At 31.3% G+C, this 23852-nt stretch overlaps 4 protein-coding genes across 11 annotated transcripts in view; 1 reads left to right on the plus strand and 3 right to left on the minus strand.

Moving 5' to 3' along the window:
• Positions 1-23852, plus strand: part of LOC146872777 (NCK-interacting protein with SH3 domain) — a 102847-nt gene that overhangs the window by 2539 nt on the left and 76456 nt on the right. For 2 of the 4 annotated variants that reach the window (XM_085659447.1, XM_085659446.1), the window contains exon 9: positions 64-109. In XM_085659447.1, coding sequence (XP_085515573.1) covers positions 64-109 — 46 coding nt within the window. Of the gene's footprint in view, positions 1-63; positions 1610-23852 lie in introns of those variants that run through there. The other 2 variants (XR_014982613.1, XM_085659448.1) reach the window with 2 other exon arrangements.
• TpnCI (troponin C type I) lies at positions 1265-7664 on the minus strand. Of its 2 annotated transcripts, none has more exons than XM_035862816.2 (6): positions 7078-7664; positions 5583-5613; positions 3170-3313; positions 2759-2878; positions 2001-2132; positions 1265-1700 (listed from the first exon to the last, which is right to left on the minus strand). In XM_035862816.2, the coding sequence occupies exons 1-6, from the start codon at positions 7099-7101 to the stop codon at positions 1672-1674; spliced, it is 480 nt and encodes a 159-aa protein (XP_035718709.1). In that variant the 5' UTR covers positions 7102-7664; the 3' UTR covers positions 1265-1671. The 2 variants fall into 2 exon arrangements, with proteins under 2 accessions (XP_035718709.1, XP_035718710.1); XM_035862817.2 differs by having other exon boundaries at positions 7099-7663.
• Positions 10194-11231, minus strand: LOC118440174 (translocon-associated protein subunit gamma). Its single transcript, XM_035862815.2, has 4 exons — positions 11017-11231; positions 10644-10771; positions 10475-10566; positions 10194-10392 (listed from the first exon to the last, which is right to left on the minus strand). Exons 1-4 carry the CDS (start codon positions 11144-11146, stop codon positions 10194-10196), a joined length of 549 nt encoding a protein of 182 aa, XP_035718708.1. The 5' UTR covers positions 11147-11231.
• LOC118440172 (uncharacterized) overlaps positions 12306-23852 on the minus strand; it is an 82554-nt gene continuing 71007 nt past the window's right edge. For all 4 annotated transcript variants that reach the window (XM_035862805.2, XM_085659444.1, XM_085659443.1 and 1 more), the window contains 5 exons: positions 20171-20501; positions 16165-16388; positions 14633-15950; positions 13895-14368; positions 12306-13739 (listed from right to left, as the gene is read on the minus strand). In XM_035862805.2, coding sequence (XP_035718698.2) covers positions 13104-13739; positions 13895-14368; positions 14633-15950; positions 16165-16388; positions 20171-20501 — 2983 coding nt within the window. In that variant the 3' untranslated portion in view covers positions 12306-13103. The remainder of the gene's footprint in view (positions 13740-13894; positions 14369-14632; positions 15951-16164; positions 16389-20170; positions 20502-23852) is intronic.

Genomic DNA, 23852 nt, shown 5'->3' on the forward strand with positions numbered 1-23852 from the left:
AGATATATATGATGATTTATATAATGAATGATTTATATAATTTCTATTACTTTATACACGTAGGATATTTTGCGAGGAAACGACTGAGAGTCAAGAGGACCAACGATTGGTACGTGAAATTAGCAATGAATTTCCACATTTATTTAAAATGTGACCTTTACTTTCATCCTCCGATAATAAAGACTTGGAGGAAGATGATTTACAAACTCTCGTATAAAGCACAAAACTTGAAAGTAGGACTAGGCAGATATTTACTCGACTTTCTGGTGAGAAATCTTTCTTATTTTTTATAACTCGTCTTCTCTAATATACATATATTATATATTTTTTTCGCTCGAAAAAAAAATCACTATATCAATGATAAGATGCACACTATATGAAAGATATTCTATTTGCCGAGTTGATGTCATTTCTTAGATTAATACCCTCGGTAGAAAAAGTGTTACCTGCTAATAGTGACAGATATGTGATTACATGTTACCAAAATGAAGAAAATTATCGTACATATGTGTCGAATGTATGTACGTGTATCTACCTATATATATCATATGTTTAGTGTTATTCGAGAGAAATTTCTCATTCCAAATACGAGGACCATGACCATATATTATCGTCCTATTTTACCCTTTGGTATTTAAATATGAGTTGAGACAATTTAAAAGCAGTTAGATGTAATAATGATCCTATCGCGAAAGATAATTTGCGAATTCGTTGCATTTTTGGAACTTTTAAAGATATTAAGAAAAAAAAAGACAAACAATTTAGTCTTACAAATAGTTATATATCTTCGTGTTAAGCATAATCTAGTCGAAGACTACATATATATATGTATACACATATATATATATATATATATATATATATATATATATATATATCAGAATAGAACTTTATCATCACATTTCTTACCTTTACGTGCTATATTCTTTGGCAGAATCTATTTCTGATAGAATCGAAACATTTAAAATGCAAGTTTACGTGAAAATGCCTTTGTGCCACTTACAGTTATCGAATTTCCTAGTCTATCGCTAGTAACTATATTTTTTTAAAAGTATAGTAGTACGTTATGTTTACACGACTATTAGACAAATTAAATTAAGTGAGTCAATTGCAATAAAAAAAAAAAAAATGCTACTAATGATATTATAATTACCATCAAATGTTGAAAGAATAAAAACGTTTAGGAGATGTCTATATATCTATCTAAAATCCTGTCCTATCTTTTTCTAATACTAGAAATAAAAGATAAAGGATATCACACGTTTTTTTTCCCCAATGTGTTTTTATTAACAACAATAAATACTGTTTATGGAAAATATAGCAGGCATGACGTCAGTAATTTTATCAAACGCACAAAATATATGTAAATCTGCTGTAGTAAACATAAACGCTTTACACATGTATAAGCATTATTTAACAGCAGATTCTCCTTTCAACTTTCGTCTCTAAATATTATTATGGTGACACTATGTGTTCCACGTTTACTCCATCGAACATTTAGATATATATGAGTAATTGTTTATAGCTTGTGTGATTTGATAAACGCATGGCGTATTTTTTTTTCTTTTTTTTATCTTTTTTTTCTTTTTTTTTTTTTTTTTTTTTTTTTTTTAAATAAAAAGAAAACAAAAAATTCACAGCAGCTCATGCTACCGGATACTTTGGCCAAGATTATTCTCCGGTCATCATTTCCATAAATTCTGAAACAAAAAAGAATAAAATTTATTTAATCAATCAAAATAATAATTTACTTAGATAAAATAGAACTTTCAGTAAGATAATAAATAACTTATGCAGCTGTTTCTATGTATCACAAAATTGAAAGAAGAACATGAAATGCCAAGTCCTTGATACTGAACTTGGAACACGAATATATACTGACTTCCGTCATTTTCCAAAATTCGATGATTTCTGAAAATTTCTCTTGGAATCAATACGTGCCAAATCTATAGATAACTAAATTCTTCTTATTAATCAAAAAATATTGTGAACGTACGTACCATCGAAATCTACGGTTCCTGAACCATCAGAATCAATTTCTTCGATCATTATATCCAATTCCTCGTCCGTTAGTTGATCATCGAGTTCTCTTAAAATTTCACGCAAGCAGGTGGTCGGGATATATCCATTACCTGTTATAAAAATGATGAATATAATATGGAACAATGTTTTGAATTATCATTTTTATTCAAATTTTGATTTAAATTTTCCTCTTTCTCTCTCTCTCTCTCTCTCTCTCTCTCTCTCTCTTTTCTTTATGTTTTTTCTTTTTTAGATCCTTCATAAAACTAGATCTCTACGGCATACATTTTCTAATATTGTATAGTTAGCTATTCCTGTCCGTGTTCCATTTCGTTTCGAGTTAAATTCCCGCGAATTTCTTCTTCCTTTCTTTAACGTCTCTATCTATTTATCTAACTCTACCATCTTCTTCCCTATCACCCCCTTTAGTCCCCTTTTATCTCTTTCTACATCTTACGACTTGGCTGATCTCCAACTAAAAGCGAAAACTACCGAGATCATCCGAGATATTACGACGTCGTAGATCATTTTATGATATGGAACGTAAATCGTTTCGATACGATCATCTTACGTTTACGTTAGTTATCGATCAACGGGCGTCAATTAATGAATTCACGGTGAGGAAAAAAGTTATTAAGAAGTAGAAAAAATTTACAAAAAAGAAAAATTTCATATCAATCAGAGAATGTTTTGTTTGAACGAATATTTATTTATTTTTCTTTTGTAATGTACTTACCTTCCTTGTCGTAGAGCCTAAAAGCTTCTCGAAGTTCCTTCTCAAGTGCTTCAGCATCTTCCTCAACGATGAATTTCGCGGCTAAGGTGACGAACTCTTCGAATTCCAAACGTCCTGATTCTAAACAAATCAAACGGGATTGTATATTTATTTTTTTTTGTATTCCTTTGTTTTATTTTTATTCATTTTTTTTCCGAAATTATTATAAACAGTCGAACCTTAGTTCCCCTAGAATGGGAACATTATATATATATCTATATTATTTCCTTATAGTGCATATATTTATGGATAATTTAGAGAATGAAAATATTCTTTTTTTGTCCAATAGTTTATATAGTATATATTGAACATTATAACGGAATAGAATTTCTATTAGAAAATTTATGGATTAATATCATTAATGTCACTCACTGTCAGCATCAACTTCCTCTATAAGTTCATCGAGAATTTTCTTGTTGAACGGTTGTCCCATAAGTCGAAGTATATCAGCCACCATGTCGGTGGGAATGCTGCCACTTTTTTCTCTGTCGAAACTGTCGAAAGCTTTACGAAGGACTGGAAAGGAAAAAAATGAAGTTTGAATTTTTTTTATTTTCTTTTATTTTATTTATTTATTTTTTTCTTTTAAGGATAAAAAAAATTCGTTGAATTTATTGGGAAAGTATTTCCTTTTTTTTGTCTCTCTCTCTCTCTCTCTTTTTCTTTCTCTCTCTTTCTTTCTCTTTCTCTCTGTCTTTTTCGTTTTCGTTTTCGGGTTAAAAAGCTCGTAGCTCAACGTTCACGCAGTGCGCCATCGGTTGCGATTCAAATTTAGATCCGATGTTAATGCCCTTCCTTACCCTCACGATTTTGGCTCTCGGAGCTTATTTGGCTTTCTATATCATCGCTCATAGTCGTTTACATCGTTTATTTACTACTGTCTCGAGAAAAAGAGAGAGGAGAGAGAGAGAGAGAGAGAGAGAGAACGAGTCCTTTACTAACGTAAATCAACGATCTTTTTTTTTTTTCTAATGACAAAATTAACTAATCGATAAAAAAAATATGACGAAAAAGTAATGTACGAAAAAGATTACAAAATTATATAAAAATGATCTAATTTTCTTCGATATTAAATATCATTCTAACTGCGTTGAGTTGTTTTACGATTTGGCACAGTACGAAATTTCAAAGCACGACAACAAGTAATATTACGCGTTGTTTAATTTATCGTTTGTAAATAAACAAAGAAAACGACTGTCCTTTTTTTTTTTTTTTAAATTTTACGAAGAGTTATTATAGAATGAGATGGGTTTTTCCATCTATCTTTGACCATTCCTTTTATTTTCTATATATATATATATATATATTTGTAATTTTCTTTTTTCAACGATATCCCAAAGGAAATCTTCTGGAAAATAAGGAAACAGTTTTATTAGAATATCAAGCGAATAATCTCGAGAGAATCGTTTTCTTCGTCGAAGTTATGAGATTCTATTTTTTTTTTTCTTCATTTTATTTTCTTTTTCTTTTCCTTTTTTGTTTTTGTTTTGCACAAGATCTGGAAAATATGGTTTTAGTTATTTTTATCAATCTGATTGGATTCGAACGAAAAGCGACAGACTGATCGATCGTCATGTTATATCTTCTAAACGAATGAGAGAGAGATAGAGATTGAGAGAGAGAGAGAGAGAGAGAGAGAGAGAGAGAGAGAGAGAGAGAGAGAGAGAGAGAGAGAGAGAGAGAGAAAGAGAGAGAACACTACACATGCAAGCTATACTTAGGTACCCAGCAGCTGCTCCCAATCGAATCGAAGCTCAAATAAACTCGAGTACCTTTGTCGAGCTACGTTAGCCGCGTTAACAGCATGAACTTCGAGGATGGAAGGGACCTTACGATCCGATTTAGAAATCCTCTAGTTTCCTAACGTTACTGCCTTTCAACTTCTTACGAGTCACGTGTATTCATTTTTAGCCTTTGAAATGATGTTAAACCGAACACCTTTCTGTAGTTAACCCGTTTTGAACTTTACAATATAAAGATATGAAAGTATATGTACTAGATTATTATATCTAGATATTATATCTTTAAATAAATTTATTATTTAATTTGTTCAATTGAATGTCCAAAAATATTTTAAACGTAAAGGTAAAAATATGTGTGTGTAGATATTATGAAGGATAAAAATTTGAAGTAAAACAAAGATAAAATATATTCGTTCGGTATTTGTGCCTTTCTCTTTCGAGAGTTTAATAAATTTATTGTAAAACTAAAATGCATACTGTTCATTTTTTTTGATTTTAATCTTTTATAATTTTGAAATATTTGTTAAAGATACAATAAAAGTTTTGTCAAAATCAAATTATTATTTAAAATTCGTAGCTTGTTTACGATAATACATTGATTAATAATGTAAGTTTGACATTATATATAATGTTTGTTAAGATAAAAATAGAAATAAAAATTCGATTAAAGAACAGAGATTCGATTATAATTAAATTACATTATAAACTACTACATAGTGATTAACTAAAACGTGACCGTAAAGTACAACTAGCAACCATTAGCAAAGCTGAGCAAGCAGGAGGGAGAAAAGGGAGAATACGAAGAAGGGTAGAGAAGAGAAGCGACTAAATTTAGTCGGGCACACTGAAAATAAGATACGTTTTCCGGAACGTCGTCATCCGAGACTCGATCGTGAAACGAATCATGCTTTTCATCGGACGATCTCTTTTCAATGTATTTTATATGATATTTATTAGAGAAAAGAAGAAGAGAGAAAAAGATAAAGAGAAAGAGGGAGAGAGAGAGAGAGAGAGAGAGAGAGAATCGATTTTTTTTTACTTACCAGCAATTTGTTCTGGAGGCAATTCGTCGGCCTGTAAAATAAAAATAAAAACATATCGAACGATCAGAAATGAAATTAATTTGTGATCATCGTCGTCGTCTCGCCACGAAATGCAACAAAATAATGCGAGCTGCAACAACGATGTTTTAATCGGGACGATGATTTCGAGTTAACTTTGATCTTTCTTCTTCTTTTTTTATTATTATTATTTTTTTTTTATTATTATCACGCAATCAAATCACGATTTATTATGTTCAACGACAAGAATCTTTGTTATATTGATCACGTACATTGTTACGAATGCCGCGTATATTTTTTTTTTATTTATATTTATTTATGTATTATTATTTTTTTTTTTTATTTCTTTTTTGTAAAATTCGCGCAAAATTCTTAACGTCACTTGTATATTTCGCATATAATTCAAACTTTTGGCTGACTTCTTCTTTCACAAGTCACGATGATGGATAAAATAACACTTTCGAACGAAATATATATATATATATATCGCGAAATATATATCGCGAAATATATATCGCGAAATATTATAGAGAGTGGATTATGAACACTTTGTTGCGTCGTGGGATTATTCGGACGATTAATCAATTAAATTGACGAAAAGATCGTTTGATTTTCGATGCCGTTTCTCCGATCGTTCGTTCCATATATCTTTCTTTTTCTTTATCGATTTTTATTTTCTTTTTAATATGACGAATCTTGTAAAAATCGAAATTATTTTTAATTGGCACGATCGATTGGAGGAACGTCTTCGAAAAAATTCGCCGTCTAAGAAACAATCACGTTTCCAGGACCTCGCACCTCCTGAACATGCTTTTTTTATTCCTTATTTCCGAAAAAAATCCCGCGTTTTTTTCTTTTTTCTTTCTTTTTTTTTTTCTTTTTCTTTTTTTGTAAAGAAACATCTTTTTTATCGCACCAACACTGTTCCGCGCGAATATTATTTTTATTTTTTTACTTCGTTTGTTTCGCGAGTTCGTGCACTAGAAAGAGAGAGAAAGAAAGAGAGAGAAAGAGAGATAGAGAGAGAGAGAGAGAGAGAGAGAGAGAGAGAAAGAGAGAGAGAGATAGAGAGAATAATGGAAAGAAATAGAAAGTAAAAAATATTAAAAAAAAAAAAAAGCAACACTGAAATGAAAGCAATTAGATAAGGAAACATGTACAGTACAAATTGTTTTAAAAACATGCCAATAGAATTGAAAAAAAAAAATTAGACAAAAAGTAAGAAACATAGTAATTAGATATACAAAAAGTGTTTTTGCGTGTGTACGTAAGAATGAAAATATAAATAAAGAATAAAGAATAAAGAGAAAGAGAGAGAGAGAGAAAGAGAGAGAGAGAGATAGAGAGAGAGAGAGAGAGAGAGAGAGATAAAGAATAAAGAGAAAGAGAGAGGTAGGTCAAGAACAATTAAAAAATATAATAAATAAAAGATAGTAGACAATAGGAAAACGTGTATGTTACCAGGGCGACGACTTACGATATCATCGATTGAACATACCATGATGGCGACGCGGTTTTTTGCTCTTTTTTATATATCTTATATATATATATATTTATATATATATATATGTCTATATGTATATATCAGGCTCGATATTATACAAGATCGACACAATCTGTGATGATATTGATTGAACGCTTGGATTTACGGTCACTCGATTATAATATGGAACGTTTGAAGAATTATAATGTACGATATTAATCGATATAAATCGAAAATTTGATGAGATTTCTTTTCTTTTCTCTTTTTTTTTTTTTTTTTTTTTCTGTACGAACGATGTTACGAAACAGATAGATAAATAGATACAGATTAAATCAGATCGAAAGAATAATGACGATAATAATAGTAATAGTAATGAAAACAGAAGAAAGAAAACAAACGAAAAAAAAAAGACAACAGAAAAAACTGTGTAATCCCAAAAAGTCGAAGTCTGTTTGTTTGTTTGTTTCTTTTTTTTTTCTTTTTTCTTTTTTTCTTTCTTTTTCTTTTTGTTTTTTTTTTTTTCAACTCGAGCCTGGCGGACGAGCTTAAAGCTTTACGAACACTGTCAAGAGATGCGAGAACTGCCGTGGTAATATTCGAATGAGCCGATATAGCGGTTGCGTACCGATCCCGGACCGCGCCCCGCAACTTCCAGCCAATCACAAGCTTCTCTCTTTGGTAGCGGGCCTTAGAGATTTCGGAAGGGCGCTTGCGCTATTTCGGGGACGTGATACGAACACTTGGCATTTTCCTCCTCGTTTCCAGGACTCTCTCTTCTCTTTCTCTTTTATTCTTATTATTTTATATTCTTTTTATTTTTTTTTATTTTTTTTTTTTTATCGTTCGGAGATAATCTCTCTCTTTTTTCTTTCTTTTTCTTTTCTTTTCTTTTCATTTCTTTTATCTTCATTTTCGTCAATTCGATTTTATCGTTTTATTTTGAGAGCCTAATCGAAATTCGTTTTTTAAAAACGAATCAACGAACGGATGGTATGTGGGGATAAGTGAATGAACGATTTGATTTTTCTTTTCTTTTTTTTTTATTCTTTGCACAATCGTGAGACGCATGTGACCGTGGATCACTTTGAAAAGTGTTCGTTCTATCGCAAATCATTCGAATATTTCGTCGTTACGAAAATAGAGAATTAGAATTCTCTAGTCCACCGTGTAAGCAACAGTAAAATGTTGAAAATGTATATGGTGAACGATACATTCGATTCAGATCGATATCAAACGATTGCAATTTGATAGGATCCTTCGCGTAAAATTTTTTTAATGTTTTACGTACTTGTTTGTTCTAATTTTAAAACGTAGTAAATATTATCTTATGGCATTGGGTTAATTCGAGTAGAAATGTTTGTTAAAATAGAATTGTTGTTTTTTTGACATTGCCCAAGTACATATTTTGCCTGATCGAGTAACAAAGCAGGAGACTGTGTTGTTTTCAAACAACAGGAAAACATAGGAAAGATTTTCCTTTGCGTTCTTTGCCAGGAAGCTTTCCGAATGTCTTTACAATGCCAATGCGGTACTGATGTGAGGAAATTCGTTAGAATGTTTACCAGACTTTTAATAGAATATTTAATAGGATTTTATCTATCAACGTTGTTAGTACACATTTAAGTATTTTGATTATTATATTATTTATGTCGTTAGTACGAATAATTTCAAATATATACGATATAATCTCAATATTTTCTTCTTGTTCGTCAAAATTCTCGGTGTAAAATTAACTACATCTTAAGTTGATAAAATATAATTAAATTAGAGATGTTTACGAATAACTCGTTGATTCTCAATGGTCCAATGATTTATGAATGTGATAAACAATAAAGTAAACAAGTAGCACAACGTAAATTGTACATTTAACGAAGTTGGATCAATGCGTTTGGAGAACGTCCAAGGTGTATACTCTTAATGACATCTTGAGATATAAGCGAATCACTAGATATGATTCATCGGTATGGTGAAAACATTTGAAGATATAGAAATGAAATGAAATGAAATGAAATGAAATGAAATGAAATCGACTACAATGGGACTAGAAAATATTGAACGATCCTTGATACGTCAAGTCCTACTTTGAAACTGATACCTGGCCAAGTTTTTCAAGTTACTATTTATCATTCAACCATTTTATAATAATCTATAAAGTTTGAAAAGTTTGTGCTAATAGATTTCCCTAAAATTCCGTGGAAATGATTTGACACGACGATATAGCCGAGCCAAGTAAGATTGATTTATATCTGTCAGATTCAAAAGCAATGGGACTTTACTGGACAGAAAGATAGAAACGTTCTTGATTTATAATTTCAACTAATTTGCATTAATGACATAGTCACATTTTAGCAACTAATTTAATTTAACTAGGTTATATTTGTAGATCTAGAAAGAGACGAGGTCAGTTATTAAAAAAAAAAAATAAATACGTTGTTATAAACAAGTTTCTACATTGTTTTGTCGGAAGGGAATAAGCGTACCGTGCGCGTTAAATATTTTTAGTATTTTTATCACAAACGGATAAACATTGCTCTTACGAGTTTTACGAAAGCATACGAGTACAGACTTTATTTCGTCGGTGGATAACTTTTTGGCTAGTTGCCCATTTTAAACGCGAGACGTATAAAACTTCAGACAGGTCTACGTACGTCGATCCATATGTACATATAACCGGGTAAGATCTTCTCGTTTTTCTCCGACTCATAAAATACGTTACTTCGCGCTACAAGGCACTTCGCTTCGTCATCTTGAATTATTTTACGACTATGAACCATCGTCTCGAAGGAATATGTAAGTTGTAAAAGTTCTAATAACTCTTACACAAGGTGATTTTTAATTTAAAAAAAAAAAAAAAAAAAAGAAGAAGAAAGAAAAAACTTTCCCACGATTACGAAATAATTGTCATAATATAAGTTATAAAAATTATTGATCATTTATCACTTCAATTAATTCATTTAATTTAATTAATACTCGTCTATGAACTTTAGGATTTAATTATAAATAATTACGTTTATTATCTATACACAAGAGTTTCTATAAAAAAAAAGATTTTATTGTAGGTTGAATTTTGTAGAAATGAAATAATCAGTGGAATCATTGAATTGTTATTATTATTGAGAACCTGTAGATAACAATGCTAACAATGCACTGGTAGCACCCACAGAAAGTATATAATTTACTGCTGGAGAGAATGCTCTTAATATGTAAAATGATGATACTATGACGAATGCAAGGAACAAAGCATTGTTGTAGAAGATAGAGAAGGTCGTCGCTTCATAATCAGCTACTTCATTTTTCTTCCACAAAATCCTTAAAAAAAGTACACAATAATGTATTAATTTTAATTTGGAAATAGTAAATACTCCATATAAAATTATAGACAAATTAATACCTTTCATCCTTTTCTTTTTTACTCATTTTCTTATCCTCTGCAAGTTTGCGATTCATCTCTTTAGTAACTGCATCTTCTCTCTTTACTGCGATCTATTAAATAAAAACATGATTTAAGTACAAAGAAATTTTATGTTAATAGAAATACATAATTAAAAAATTTAACGTACCTTGTGCTTCAGAATAAACTTTGTATTCTTATATGCAAGAGCAAGAGTATATGTGCTTATTAAAGTGACCAAAACGAAAGATATCAAATTAGTATATAGATCAATCATATGAATCCTCCAAAATAGCCCTGTAATATATATATATACATATTATATATATATATAAATCGATTGAAATGAACGATTTCGAAAATAATGAAGATTATAAATTTGAGGTTAACTAGAGAAATTATTAAATTCTAATAAATTCGTTTAATAAAATGTAAAGCCATGAAAGAAAATCTGCTTAAAATGAAGAAGAAAAAAAATAAAATTTCTATCGGTTAAAAAATAACATTTAAAAATTATAAAATCTGTATAATATTATACTTACAAATAGGGATCGCAGAGACGATAAGAGCATTACCATAAAATAATGCAGAAGATTTGGTAGAAACGTTTCTGGAAAAATCCTGAAGTAGAAGTTCTTCCTCTTTAGTAAATGCTTTTGATTTTCCTGACATTTTTGAATATTCTTTTAAATACAAAATAATTGATTGACACAGAGACGCTATTTGTAGAAAATTAAGTATCCTTCTGTTATAGTCGAATTCGGCGCATGCGCAGAAACGTTGCAAGTGTAGCGCGTGTGCCGACGTGTCAAACGAAACGTCACTTAGGTTGGACATACAGACGGTGCTCTCTAGCGGAGTTTATTGAAACGTATTGATCACGTGGTGAATTAATGGAGGCAAGTTTCAATTTTTTTTTTTTTTTCTTGAAACACTAAAGAAAAACTACACAATTTTATCTTACATATCTTTATAAGTATTATTGAACTACTTGACTTTATTATAGTTATTGAGTCTTATTAATTTTTTTAATTATCAATTTTATGTGTAATTATATTTTTAGGTAATGTAAAAATTCCAAGACTTGAAAACGTTGTTTGCTTTATTGTATATTCCTTTCGTCCTCGTAATAGGTACATGACAGCATCTAAAATGCTCATTCACAATCCACTGAATTTAACGTTCACTTTCACACAAAGGCGCTCATATCCTTGTATTTCTTTTATTTCTGTGTTATTTATTTATTTTTTTTTCGTTTTATTATCCTACTCGTACATTCGCTCTTCTTCTCTCATTCATAGATAAATAAATTATAGGCTAATATTTACAATATCTTAATAGTTTCTTTCTCTTACTTAATAGTCCTTTGTCACTTAATAGAGATGTATTTTGTAAAGAATCTAGAAATATTGAGCTTGGTCTGGTTGATATACTTAATATATTTGTCATTTTGCTTTTGAATCACGTATAATGTGTATATATTATGGATACACATAAACGCATACTTTTTTTTTTTTTTTTTTTTAAATCATTTGAAACTTTGCATCGTATTTATCAAACACGTCTAATCATTTGTGGTGCAGCTTTTAAAAAGTTAATCGTGAACGAGAACAAAGGATATAAATAAATCATTTGGCATTATATAAACGTAAAAATTGACATAAGTATCTTAAAAACTTTATGTGTAATTTGTATTTTTTTCTTTTTTTTTCCTTTTTTCTCCTTTTTTTTTTTTTTTTTTTTTTTTAAATATCTTTACATGAGATAATTCATCGCAACTTTATTGTGTATTTTACTGTAACTCGATAAATCGTATCAACAATAACTTCTGTTTCATTCGATAAATATGGAAAACTTTGTCGATTATTATCCCAAATGTAAAAAACGCAAGAAAGTATTTTTTTTTTTTTTTTTTTTCAAATAATATTAATACATCTTCTTTTTTTTTTAAATAAAATTAATAATAATGAATTAATAGAACAATGAGATTGACGCGACGAGTATTTTAAAGACTTACCGAAATGACGAGCGACGATTTGAGGTAATCCTTAGCCGAGAATAATTTTGTTTGATCATTCGATAATCGCTACGTGTAATATATTTGAAAGTGACTATTCGAATTTGCAAGAGAAGGATTTCAAAATGAGTCTTTAATCGAAATAAAAAGAAGAAGAGACGTTTTATGATGATTTAAAATAAAAAAAAGAAAAAAAGAAAAGAAAAGGAAAAGAAAAATTTACATTAAAAATTAACAATTTTAAATTCAGAATTCGAAGATAGAAAAGTAAAAGGCATTGTGTGTTCACGAAAATTGTACGTACATTCGGATTCACATTAGAAATTAGAATCCTTTCTGTAGAAAACGAGCGACTATCCTGCAATTCCCCCCTCCCCCCTCTCTCTTTCACTCTTTCTCTCTTTTCATATACGCATTAATCTCAATCTTGAACTCGATCAAGGAGAACTACATCATAGTCTCTCTACGACTAGTCAAACTATTAAAGTCTAATTGCAAGTAAGGGCAATCGTTTTCACAAAAAGCTCCACTACCAGCTGCTGCACTTCTCCAATTGTCGGTGCGCATTGTATTCGTTAAATAACAGAATACTTCTAGGACCTCGTTAATACGCTAGGAACCTGGGCTAGCATTTTCGCTACTTCTCTGTCTCGCCTCGAGCTCTTCAGCAAGCATCTTAGCTTCCCAATCCTTGGCACATTCACTTTTGGTATCTTCGTCGTCGCTATCGCTACCAGATGGTAACGTTCGAGAATGACAACCACCATCATCATCTTCGGATTTACTACTTTCGCTATTGGATTCCAAATCTATTGCAACTTCGTCTCTCCACAAACTTTGTGGAACTATTGATCTTGGTAATTCCTGTAATTCTAAAGTTTCCTCCTCGGAATGTTCTTCCCAGGATCTTCTGTTGTGCGAAGATTCGCTCGTTGGCGAAGGTCGTCCATAGGCACGTGAACGAGCTGTTAAAACAGTATCCACCGAGCCATCTCTCATAAAAGGATGATCTTCCCTATCGTCGTCATATTCTTCCTCGTTATCATCGTCCAAATCTTCCTCAAGGGAAATGTCATGTTTTGTACTGTCATCGCCGGTAAGAGCTATTACTTCGTCACATTTTCTTCTTTCATTTTCTTCCAATTCTTGTATCCTTCCTTGAAGTTGTAAAATGATTTCGTCTCGCTTACGAATCTCTAATTCCAAGGAAACGAATTCCCGTTTGAATTTATTTTGAATGTCCTCCTCCTACAAAAAAAAAAAAAAGAAAGAAAAAAAAGAGAAAAAAAGAAGAAAAAAGAAAGAAAGAAAAAAACGAACAAAGAAAAACAAAGAAAAGATAAATAATAAATTTTCCAAGATTTTTATTATGATGTAGGTGTACGATATATGTCTATACTTACTAAACGTGCTTGTATGATTTCTATAATATCCGATACGAATTCTTTAAGATATTCCTCTTCTGGTTGTTTAGTCTCCATTTGCAGAATAGCCTCACTGCCCGAAGGACGGAAAGTAATTTTATTGGGCGGTGGCAGTGAGGTCTGTTCCTGAGATTCAGACAACTGATCCCCGAGAGGATAATTTCCTGGGCTCTGCTCGGACGGTGGACTTTGTAATGTATATTTATTGAAGGTTACACTTTTCGATAATTTCGTATGTCTGGCAGCATAACCTTCGATCGTTGGTGCTCTCATTAATCGTCTTAATTCGGCAGTAGCAGCTTCACGATCAGGTATACTCGTTGCTGAAGTATCCGAACTACCTGTTCTACTACTTGCTGAGAGTTTCTTCAAGATGCTCTTTAAGTCTCGCCTTTCGAGTGTCTCATTTTCTGGTGATAATGGTTCCGTTGGTGAAGATGGACTTTTTAGACCCTGTTTTATATTAAAAATATTACTATTAGGAAAAGTATTTGTTTGGGAAGGTATTTGACTTGTTTTTGTGAAGGTTTAAAGAATGATCTTATTTAACACTAGAACTATTAAATTGGTTAAACTGACAAAATTGTGATTAATAAAAAAATTTTTAATGGAATTATTTATAAAATGGAATTATTGTTAGTTCTAATGTCAATTATTTTTTTCTGAAATTTATTCAAAAGTAAGAATTTAATAAAAGATTTTTTTGTGTCGACATACCCGTACTTGATTGAGTTTAGCAAGTTTTCTTGCATATTCAATAGCACAGGCTTCAGAATGGCTACGAGTGAGACTCCCATCGAAAGTAGTTAAATTGGAATTTTCACCGCAGTCTAAACTAGAACTTCTCACTGCTTTCTCAAGTTCAGCAAGCTTTTGCCTTTCGTTTAATATCTTGAGCTTCTTAACGAACGGTAGGCCGCAATATTCTGGCGATAGATCGTCGACGGAAGCATACATTTTGGTTTGTTGCCTGAGATGAGCAAGACTTTGTTGTTGTTTCGTTTGCGGTCTTTTAATTGGTGAACTTCTCTGAGGTGTATTGTTTTTTATTGTCGAAGACGACATCAAGAAAGTTGTTGTAGTAGTAGTAGTTAAGGAAGCATCTTTGAGCATAGCCCAAGGTTTTTTAACATTGGTAGTACCATTTGAGACAACAACGTCGTTAGTCGTTGGTGTATTTTCGATTGTTGCAACGGATGGTGAAGGCTTTGGAATTATCGATGGTACCACAACATTATTCGTAGATTGAAACTGTCGTTTATCAACCAAAGATGATACTTTTGGTATCGATATTTTATCGGCAACCTTTTGTTGTGTCTCCTTCGTATCTTCTTGAACATTTTCCGTTACAGTCGTATTCTTTGACAATAAAGGCTCCTTCATCGTGGCTTCCTTTTCCGCTTGAGCTTGTGCCTCTTGTTCGTTTTTAGCTTTTAACAAGAGTACTCTTTGTGTGAATGATAAATTAGGATTAGTTGGAACAAGTGCTTCAGCCGGTGGCGGCTGTTGTTCAGGCACGTGAACTTGAGTCTCCATTAGATTACGTCTCTCCTCTCGTTCTTCTTTCTCCTTGAGTAATTTTAATATTGAGAGAAGAGGTAGACCAGCACCCAAAGGTGACACAGGTGGTTCTTGAATAGCATTTGTTGTTGCAATATCCTGTACATCTTCTACCTTGTGTCGTTGTCTCTTCGTTGAACTGGACGGTGTTTTTGATGTCAACGGTTGCAATTCTAGACTCTCTTCTGGTCTAGTGTTACGTTTACTTTTTCTTAGAACGTTCTTCCAACCTTTCACATCGCTCTTTAACTTGTCCACGATTCTTTTACCGGTACTGTTGTCCGACGAGTCGTGTCCAGGTGACGTTGGTTGTCTCGATGCACGTGCTACTCTCTTTGCTTCCATTAATCGTTTTCTTCCAAGATTTTGTAAAATTTCTTGGGCTTCTGGATAATCCTTCATTGCTGCTAGAACGTCCTCACGTGAGAGACTAAATAATTCGGAATATCCAACCGATCGGACGTCAGCTGTTCGTCTGAAATTTTTATCGTTTTTATTTTACATTGAAATAATTTGACGATTCTCTTCTGTGCCATTTCAATAGAAATATGTAAAAATAGAAATATTCTTTTTTTTTTTTTTTTGCTTTTCTTAGAAATGAATAAGAAATCTCTTTTGTTTCTGATAAAAGTAACTTATATATCTATAGACATATGTCATTAGTAACATTAATATATCTCATAACTCACTTATTTAATCCGTCGAGATTGAGTATGCCGATTTCACCAAAAAAGTCGCCGGCTTTCATCGTTGTAAGAACTCTTCCAGTTTCGCTGATTACCTCGAGTATACCGTCCGCTATTATGAACATTTCTCTAGCTACTTCACCCTTACGGCATATAGAGTCACCCGGTGTGAAGATGTAGGCTTTCATTTTTAATACGAGGTCGTGCAAAAATTCTGGTTGACATTCCTGAAACAGTACCATGTGTTTTTTCTGTTTTCTTTCTTTTTCTTTAACTATGAAATATATCAATGAAATTTTTCTTATCAAAGAACAAAGTATTTATTTTTGGAGAAATAATAAAAAAAATATTATCAATCACGAAATGAAAAGAAAAGAAAACATTGGATTACAAATTACTGATTTATTTTAATGTGGAAAGTCAACTCGCTATTCAAATTTCTATTTCTATATAAACGTGCGTTTAAAGGACATGTTAATTAAAAGTAATTATGAAATGTGACGAGGTCTTATTGAAACGTTCCGTATTGTAATTAAAAGTGGCACAAATCTGCCAATTACGATTGCCCATAATAATAATCAGAGTATTTCTTTTTTTTCTTTTCTTTCTTTCTTTTTTTTTTTTTGACTGTTCGCTTTGATTATTCTGCATACAAATGTATGCGAACAGTATAAGTCACGTAAAGTCAATCAGTTCTTTTTTTTTTTCTTTCAATTTGTCTTTCACTTTTTTGTTTACGCAATTCAACTTCTTCATCAAACAGTAGACATTATCTTTATAGATAAGGATAGATTAATAAGATAAGAAAATAATAAAGAAAAAAAAAAAAAAACAAAAAGAAAAAATATCGAAATGATGAATCCCATAAATCCATTGTAAACGCAGTAACAGTTGCTAACCCAATTAAATAACGTTCTTTGAAATGATTCACGTGCTATCATCTCACGTATGTAACTTCTACAATTTTTAACGTGGTAGCTTTATGAAATTTTCTCTATCGAGAGTATGCAGTTAGAATTTTGAAGGGTATATCCTACCTGTCGATATTTCGTCGAGTGCTATCGACCAAATTGCCAATAAACGAATTTACATAAATTTTCCGAGTAAACGTACAACGATATATACGGTAGGTCAAAAGTTCCTAGGTGATCTTAAATGTCAATCAATTTTTTTCGAAAATTTTTCGATTGATTTATCTTTTGTCTTTTTATTTATTTATTTATTTATGTATTTTTTTTTCTTCTTTTTACATTAGTTGCAAAACTACGAGGTTAGAAGCTTTTTATCCACCCTGTATAATACTCACTGTTATACTTTACTCAACTTCATTGTTACGTAGTATTTGAAACGAATGGATGAAGGAACAAATCAAAAGTAAAAAGGAAAAAAGAGGTTAAAGTTTAAAAGACGAAGGTGATAGCGGTCGTATCGGTGACCTCTTAGTCGATAGAACCATTCTTTTTTTCTTCCTTTTCTTTTTTCTCTTCTTCTTCTTCTTCCTCTTCTTTTCGGTCTTCTTTTCCTTTTCCTTTCCTTTCTATTTCGTTCTGGGTTCTCTTTTATATAAGAAAGAGGAGCCGAGTGGGTGGTACTCTCGAGGTAATGGAAATTCTTCGGATATTATTTTCATGATGATGCCCGCGTTGCCAGTCTCTCGATCTAACGTTTACATATTTTTTTTTTTTTTTTCGTATCTTCGCCCTCTTTTCTTACATTCTTCTCATTTTACAAATCTTTTTTTTTCCTTTTTTTTTTTTTTTCGTTCCAAGCATCAACGAAGCTTTTTTTGACGGATCGTTCTTATTTTTTTTTATCAAAGGAACTTACGAAAATTTTCTACGCTATCAATTTCAACTGATCTTTCTTTTCCATTCTTTTCTTTCTGTCTGTCTTTCTTTCTTTCTTTTCTTTTTTTTATTTTTTTATTTTTTTTTTTTTTTAATTTTCACACAGACACAATTTCGAAGCTTTAGCCTTTCATTTAATAAAAGATCGTATTTAAATTTAAAGATTTATCTTAATAATGACTATCGTAAAAAATATATTAGAATTATTATTATTGTAATTTTATACAAACGTCACGTAAAGCTCTGATAAATCATCTTTGTTTTTATACAATATTAAATGAAATTATATTTAATCCTCTATAATCTAATTTTTTTTTTTCTTATGCCCCATGAAGAATTATATCAGACAATAATTCTTTTTTCGTAGAATCTTTTTTCGTAGAATACATTACCCTTATAAAAAATGTAAGCTCCTATTTGAACAAACCTAAGTTGGCCTTGAAATGACCTGGAAACCTTTCATTAAATAAAAAACAATAAGTGCCATTATATTTCACCCTTGAAATTGGATAACTCTTCTCTAAACAATTTTTCTCGGAAATGCTGTATTTTCGAGATAAAAATTTGTAACGTTATATTTTGAACATAGGATATATACATATATATATATATATATATATTATGATATAATATTATTATATTGTATTAAGTATAATTTAGATATAAAGAAAAAGAAATATTAAAAACATAAAAACATAAATAATTTTATAGTAGTCAAATTAAATAAAGTAAGAAGTAAATAAAATTAAAAAATACAAAATACAGATATACACGTTTGTTTCATTTTAAATGATATGCTTCATATGTATATTTTATCAAAACGATAAATCTACAATTTGTGTGTTTTTACAGAAACTACAGATATACATGTATGCATGTAGTTAAATGTATGCTTTAAAAGTTATATGATTTTATAATAGCATTAACGAGTATCACTATAAACGAATCCATCCCCAAAAAAAAAAAAAAAAAAGAAAAAACGAATTATAATCAATATTTCGATTTTCTTTGAAGCTTCTTTTTTCTTTTTTTTTCTTTCTATTCTTTTTTTTCTTCTCGAAAGAAAATATTCTCGAAGAAAAAAGAAACAGTCGAATCTTTCTCCTTTCTCTGTATATTTTTATAGGAGATAAAGTTGGAAGTTTCCAAACGTTCCTCATAAAAGTGATCGTTCACATCGATTCGATCGTTCTTTTTTCTAGAATGATGAACGAAGCCTCGAAAATCCTCGAAAATATATATACGTAGGTAGTATAGCTTTCTATCGGAGATTTTTTTTAATTTCTTTTTTTTTTTTATTTTTTATTTTTGTTTATCGTCTTGCGAACGAATAAAAACGTCGCTATCGACATTTCAAACGTCAATATTCCCCGATAAAATAAAAAGCAGGGCGAATATCGTAGACAATTTCAAGCTGCTCGTTGAATCGAATCTGCCTACTGGTTGGGTTAAACTGAATTCTAGAGAAAAATCTTTGAATTATTCTAAGAGGGATGTTCTCTATCCTTTACAAAAACTTCATCGATCGTGGGTTGCCAAGAGGCGGACCATTAAGTAAATTTCAACTCGTTCCGGGTCACGTGAAATAAAATACGAAAAATTGTATCATTAGAGTGATCTTCCCAGATGTTTATTCGAACTTAAATATTTTTATAAAAAAAAGATAAAATTTGAAACTATTGACAAAAGTTCATTAAATTAATTTATTATAAATATATATGTTTATACGTACGTTTCTAAATGTTCTTATTATTCCATATATTTGCCGTGATGTATTACATTAAAAACTCGAATGTTATTTATTCAAGAAACAAACTAGAAAGTACTGGAGTATGTTAGAATTGTTACATTACTGTAACAAGTTAGGTCGATCACATATGTAATAACATAAGCATGAAAGTGTTGGAATTAAAAGGAATTATGAAAATGTAGGTACAATACAAAAAGAGAAACGTTTGGAAACAAAAGGAGAATGCGTTAAATAATAGATATATAGAGAAAAAAAGAATTACATACAAATACACATAAATATACACATACATACACGAGAAATTAAATCTCATTAATCTCTTATCTATACCTTTATCATTATAAAATAAAAAGAAGGAAAGAAAGAGAGATACAATAATAAAAATAAAGAGATAAGACGAGTGCGATCTCACCTGAAAAATGGTAACCTTCTTGAGTACAGCAAGATTGACGTGTAAAGCGAGTTCTGTCTTGAGTTTATCAGGAAGTAGACCCAAAGCAGTGTTGATATCACCACCACCTTGTATTCTACCACGTGACCAGCTGTAGTCGTACCATCTGAGAACCCTCCTTTTCATTCCACCAGGTACTTTGTGATGCCTCATATAAGTCTTCGCGCCATCAAGCAGTCTCTCGAACTCCAATCGATTAGCATTTCTGTTGGTGATCACGTTTCCAACCTGTCCGACGATCGTTGCGAATATGAAGACGCCGATCAGGTAGCTGACTATCGTGAAGACATACCTGCGAATCAGGAAGCGAGAAAAAGAGCCAATCAGTCCAAGAGGGATGTGATCAGTGTCCTCGATGATTTTGACGAGCGGCCCCCGCCGGAGCCTTTCTCTCTTTCTTTATTCATATCCTTTCTTTCTTTCTTTCTTCCTTCCTTCCTTCCTTCCTTTCTTCCTTCCTTCATTTCTCTCTCTCTCTCTCTCTCTCTCTCTCTCTCTCTCTCTCTCTCTCTCTCTCTCTCTCTCTCTCTCTCTCTCTCTCTCTTCCTTTCTCTCTTGTACATACATACAAAAACATACACGTACATATACTTTATTTTCTCATTCAGACCTCATTGCTTCAGATTCTCACTTTATTTTCTCTATCTCACACATACATAGACATTTCCTTTTTCTACCCCTATCTTGCTCTCTTACATACACATTCATACATATATACGTACATACTCTCTCTCTCTCTCTCTCTCTCTCTCTCTCTCTCTCTCTCTCTCTCTCTCTTTCTCTCTTTTTCTTCCACGTTCCTTCCATTCCAAAAATTCTCTTCCGTCTCGTTTCCTTTTTACCCTTCCGGCACGAAATTCTTGTTCTTTCGATGACCTCGAACTCCCTTTTTACAATCTTGTTTCTCTTTTTTTCATTCATTTTCTTTCTCTCTTTTTTTCTCTTACACACACATACATACCTATATACATACACACACACACATATCTACATATTGAAATCTACCTCTTTTTTTCTTTCGTTTGCTTTCTCTCCTTCCTCGTCCGTTTTCTCGAGAATTTTCTTACGGTTGCGACCCTCGATACGGTATTTTTAGTCAATACACGTACTTTCTCTCTCTCTCTCTCTCTCTCTCTCTCTCTCTCTCTCTCTCTCACTCTTATGAAGAAATATCGTACATCGTCCTATCTTGTTCTTTCACCGTTTGCCCTTTACCCTATCCATCCACCTAACTCGATTATCGTATTTTCCGACTTAATGAAAGCGTGTGATACGATACGTCGAACGTTTGCGTCATTCACATATGAACTCGTCTAGTAAAAGTTCCTCCAAGCGAATATATTAATATCCTCCCTTGATCGATGACGTGTCTTTACGTCATACAAGATCGATGATGCTTCATCCTTTGACACGATATCATTGTGCATTTCTTTTTTTTCTTCTCTACTTCCCAGCCCCCCACACCCCCCGTCTGTCCTGTCTATAAGAAGAAATTTGAAATTTTTCTTTCGAGCACATTGTTTCTTTTTCTTTTTCTTTTTCTTTTTTCTTTCTTCTTTTATATTTTCGATTTTTAATGTATTTAATCAGGAATACGTTCGAATTTAAATATTCGAAATACATTTTAATTGGAAATTGTACGGATATGAATTAGTTGATATGAATTAGTATGAAAACTTTGGATATATTAATGATAATTGGAATGTAATGATGATTTATATTATATATTTATTTATTTATTTGTTTTTTTATTTTTATCTCAAAGGAAACACTTTCTACGATATTATTTTCATAATTTCCTTCTTTCCTTTTTTCTTTCGCGATCTTTGTCCATTAAATGGGTAAATTTTTTATCTTGCACGTTTGAAATTTGTTTGATATAAAATATCAAAATAATGCATGTATGAATTTAATCGGAGATAGGGATGTAGATATTAAATATCATAAAAAAATTGGACGATACAAAAATTCTTTCAGGACTTTATGATATCGAACGATATAAAATTCTTTCTAAGATTATATTTTCTATACTTTTTAAGACAATCAAAATATAAGTTTACGTTCGGTACTCTATTACGAGCCGAAATGGCCATTGCTGTCGATCGTATACGTATCGAGTTTATCGGAGAAATCGAGAAGGAATCAAAAGCCCGAGGCTAAGTCCATAGAACCGAGAAATTAGGTTTACGATTTGATCTTTGCAGTGAAGTTATGCAAGTGTGATCTCGCGAGGATTTGCACGAACATGAACAAGTTTCGAATGTTACAATGTAATGACTGATCCTTCGTTCGTTAGTTACTTCCTATGTTACGTTAATATTATATTATATTAATATTGATTTTCATCCATGTAATATCATCAATTACCTTTAGAGTTTACATTAATTTACATGATAAAGATTATTATCATTGGACCTATCAATCAGTTTAATTATTTACAAATCCATCTTGTAAGATTTATTGCCTGTCCATCAACGTTAACGTAATTCCAACGACATTTATTCAAGCGATAAATATAAATTTCAAGATGGAATCGTCTTCTACTAAGATATACTGCTATTTCCCATCAACTCCGTTTACTCGATGCGATACATTAAATTAATTTCGATCGATCGATCGATACACCAAATTCACTGGATGATCTAGAATTCGTTCTATCTTATATCTGAAAATCCATAAGATGAATAAATCGTTATCTTAGCTCGCGCGAAAGAGAGAGAGAGAGAGAGAGGGAGAGAGAGAGAGAGAGGGAGAGAGAGAGAGAGAGAGAGAGAGAGAGAGAGAGAGAGAAGGAGACTAGTATGAGATGATCGTCGTTGAATGTGTATATATATATTTGTATTACGAATATTACTGTGATCTCAGAGATTTTAAGAAATCGTTTGATTGTACATATAAGAATATGTAAACGACGCGTAAATCGATGAAAATCTTTGAGATATATTAAAACTGTCGAAAAATGATGACAATTATCGTATAAATGAATATTTTTTTTTTTTTTTTTTACTTTCTTTTCTTTCTTTCAGATAAATAAATAATTTCACAAAAGAGGGCACATATCGAAGATCAAATTTTATATCTATTATCGTCTTATGAGAATCTTTATTTTTTATCAGAGAATGAAAATATTAGTACAATGTGGATCGACGTAAATGTCTCGAGGAAATTTTCATTCATTTTACGAAAGAACGAATATAAATAGTTTAATCGAAGTAATTTCCTCTCTTACGACGGAAATCATTTACCTTAGTGTAATTTATCTCTCGTCTCTCGTCTCTCTCTCTCTATTTTTCCTTCTGTCTTTTTTTTCTCTTAAATAAGAAATTCATCGAGCTGGTCATTACATCTTTCGATATCCTACTCTATCCGAAGGAATCAGGATTTTAATTCGAAGAGGATTAGCGTTCTCTCTACTCCCGACGAAATTGACTTGTCACGGTTTTTATCGAAACTCCATTTTACTGAAATTCCACGAATCCATTAAAAAAGATCCTCAAAACAAGCCCTTTACGCATTTTCCTTTTAATATTGAGAGATTAATCTATTTGAGGAAAAAAAAAAATAGTAATAATTAAAAATCAATTGATATATATTTTTTTAGCTATAAGAACGAATTATTCAAAACTTAAGAAACTTTTCTGAT

This window comes from Vespa mandarinia, chromosome 9, assembly GCF_050613455.1.
Source record: "Vespa mandarinia isolate Hongniang chromosome 9, ASM5061345v1, whole genome shotgun sequence".
Lineage (NCBI taxonomy): Eukaryota > Metazoa > Arthropoda > Insecta > Hymenoptera > Vespidae > Vespa > Vespa mandarinia.

What these genes read in the sequence shown, in the direction of transcription:
- TpnCI (XM_035862816.2), bottom strand. Translation starts at nt 7,101, where the DNA reads ATGGTATGTTCAATCGATGATATC. An exon ending in AGAGGAAGTTGATGCTGACA is followed by an intron (nt 2,879 to 3,169) that starts GTGAGTGACATT and finishes TGATTTGTTTAG; the next exon opens with AATCAGGACGTTTGGAATTC. An exon ending in AGGAACCGTAGATTTCGATG is followed by an intron (nt 1,701 to 2,000) that starts GTACGTACGTTC and finishes TTTTTGTTTCAG; the next exon opens with AATTTATGGAAATGATGACC.
- LOC118440174 (XM_035862815.2), bottom strand. Translation starts at nt 11,146, where the DNA reads ATGTCAGGAAAATCAAAAGCATTTACTAAAGAGGAAGAACTTCTACTT. An exon ending in CGTCTCTGCGATCCCTATTT is followed by an intron (nt 10,772 to 11,016) that starts GTAAGTATAATA and finishes TATATATTACAG; the next exon opens with GGCTATTTTGGAGGATTCAT. An exon ending in AAAAAAGAAAAGGATGAAAG is followed by an intron (nt 10,393 to 10,474) that starts GTATTAATTTGT and finishes ACTTTTTTTAAG; the next exon opens with GATTTTGTGGAAGAAAAATG.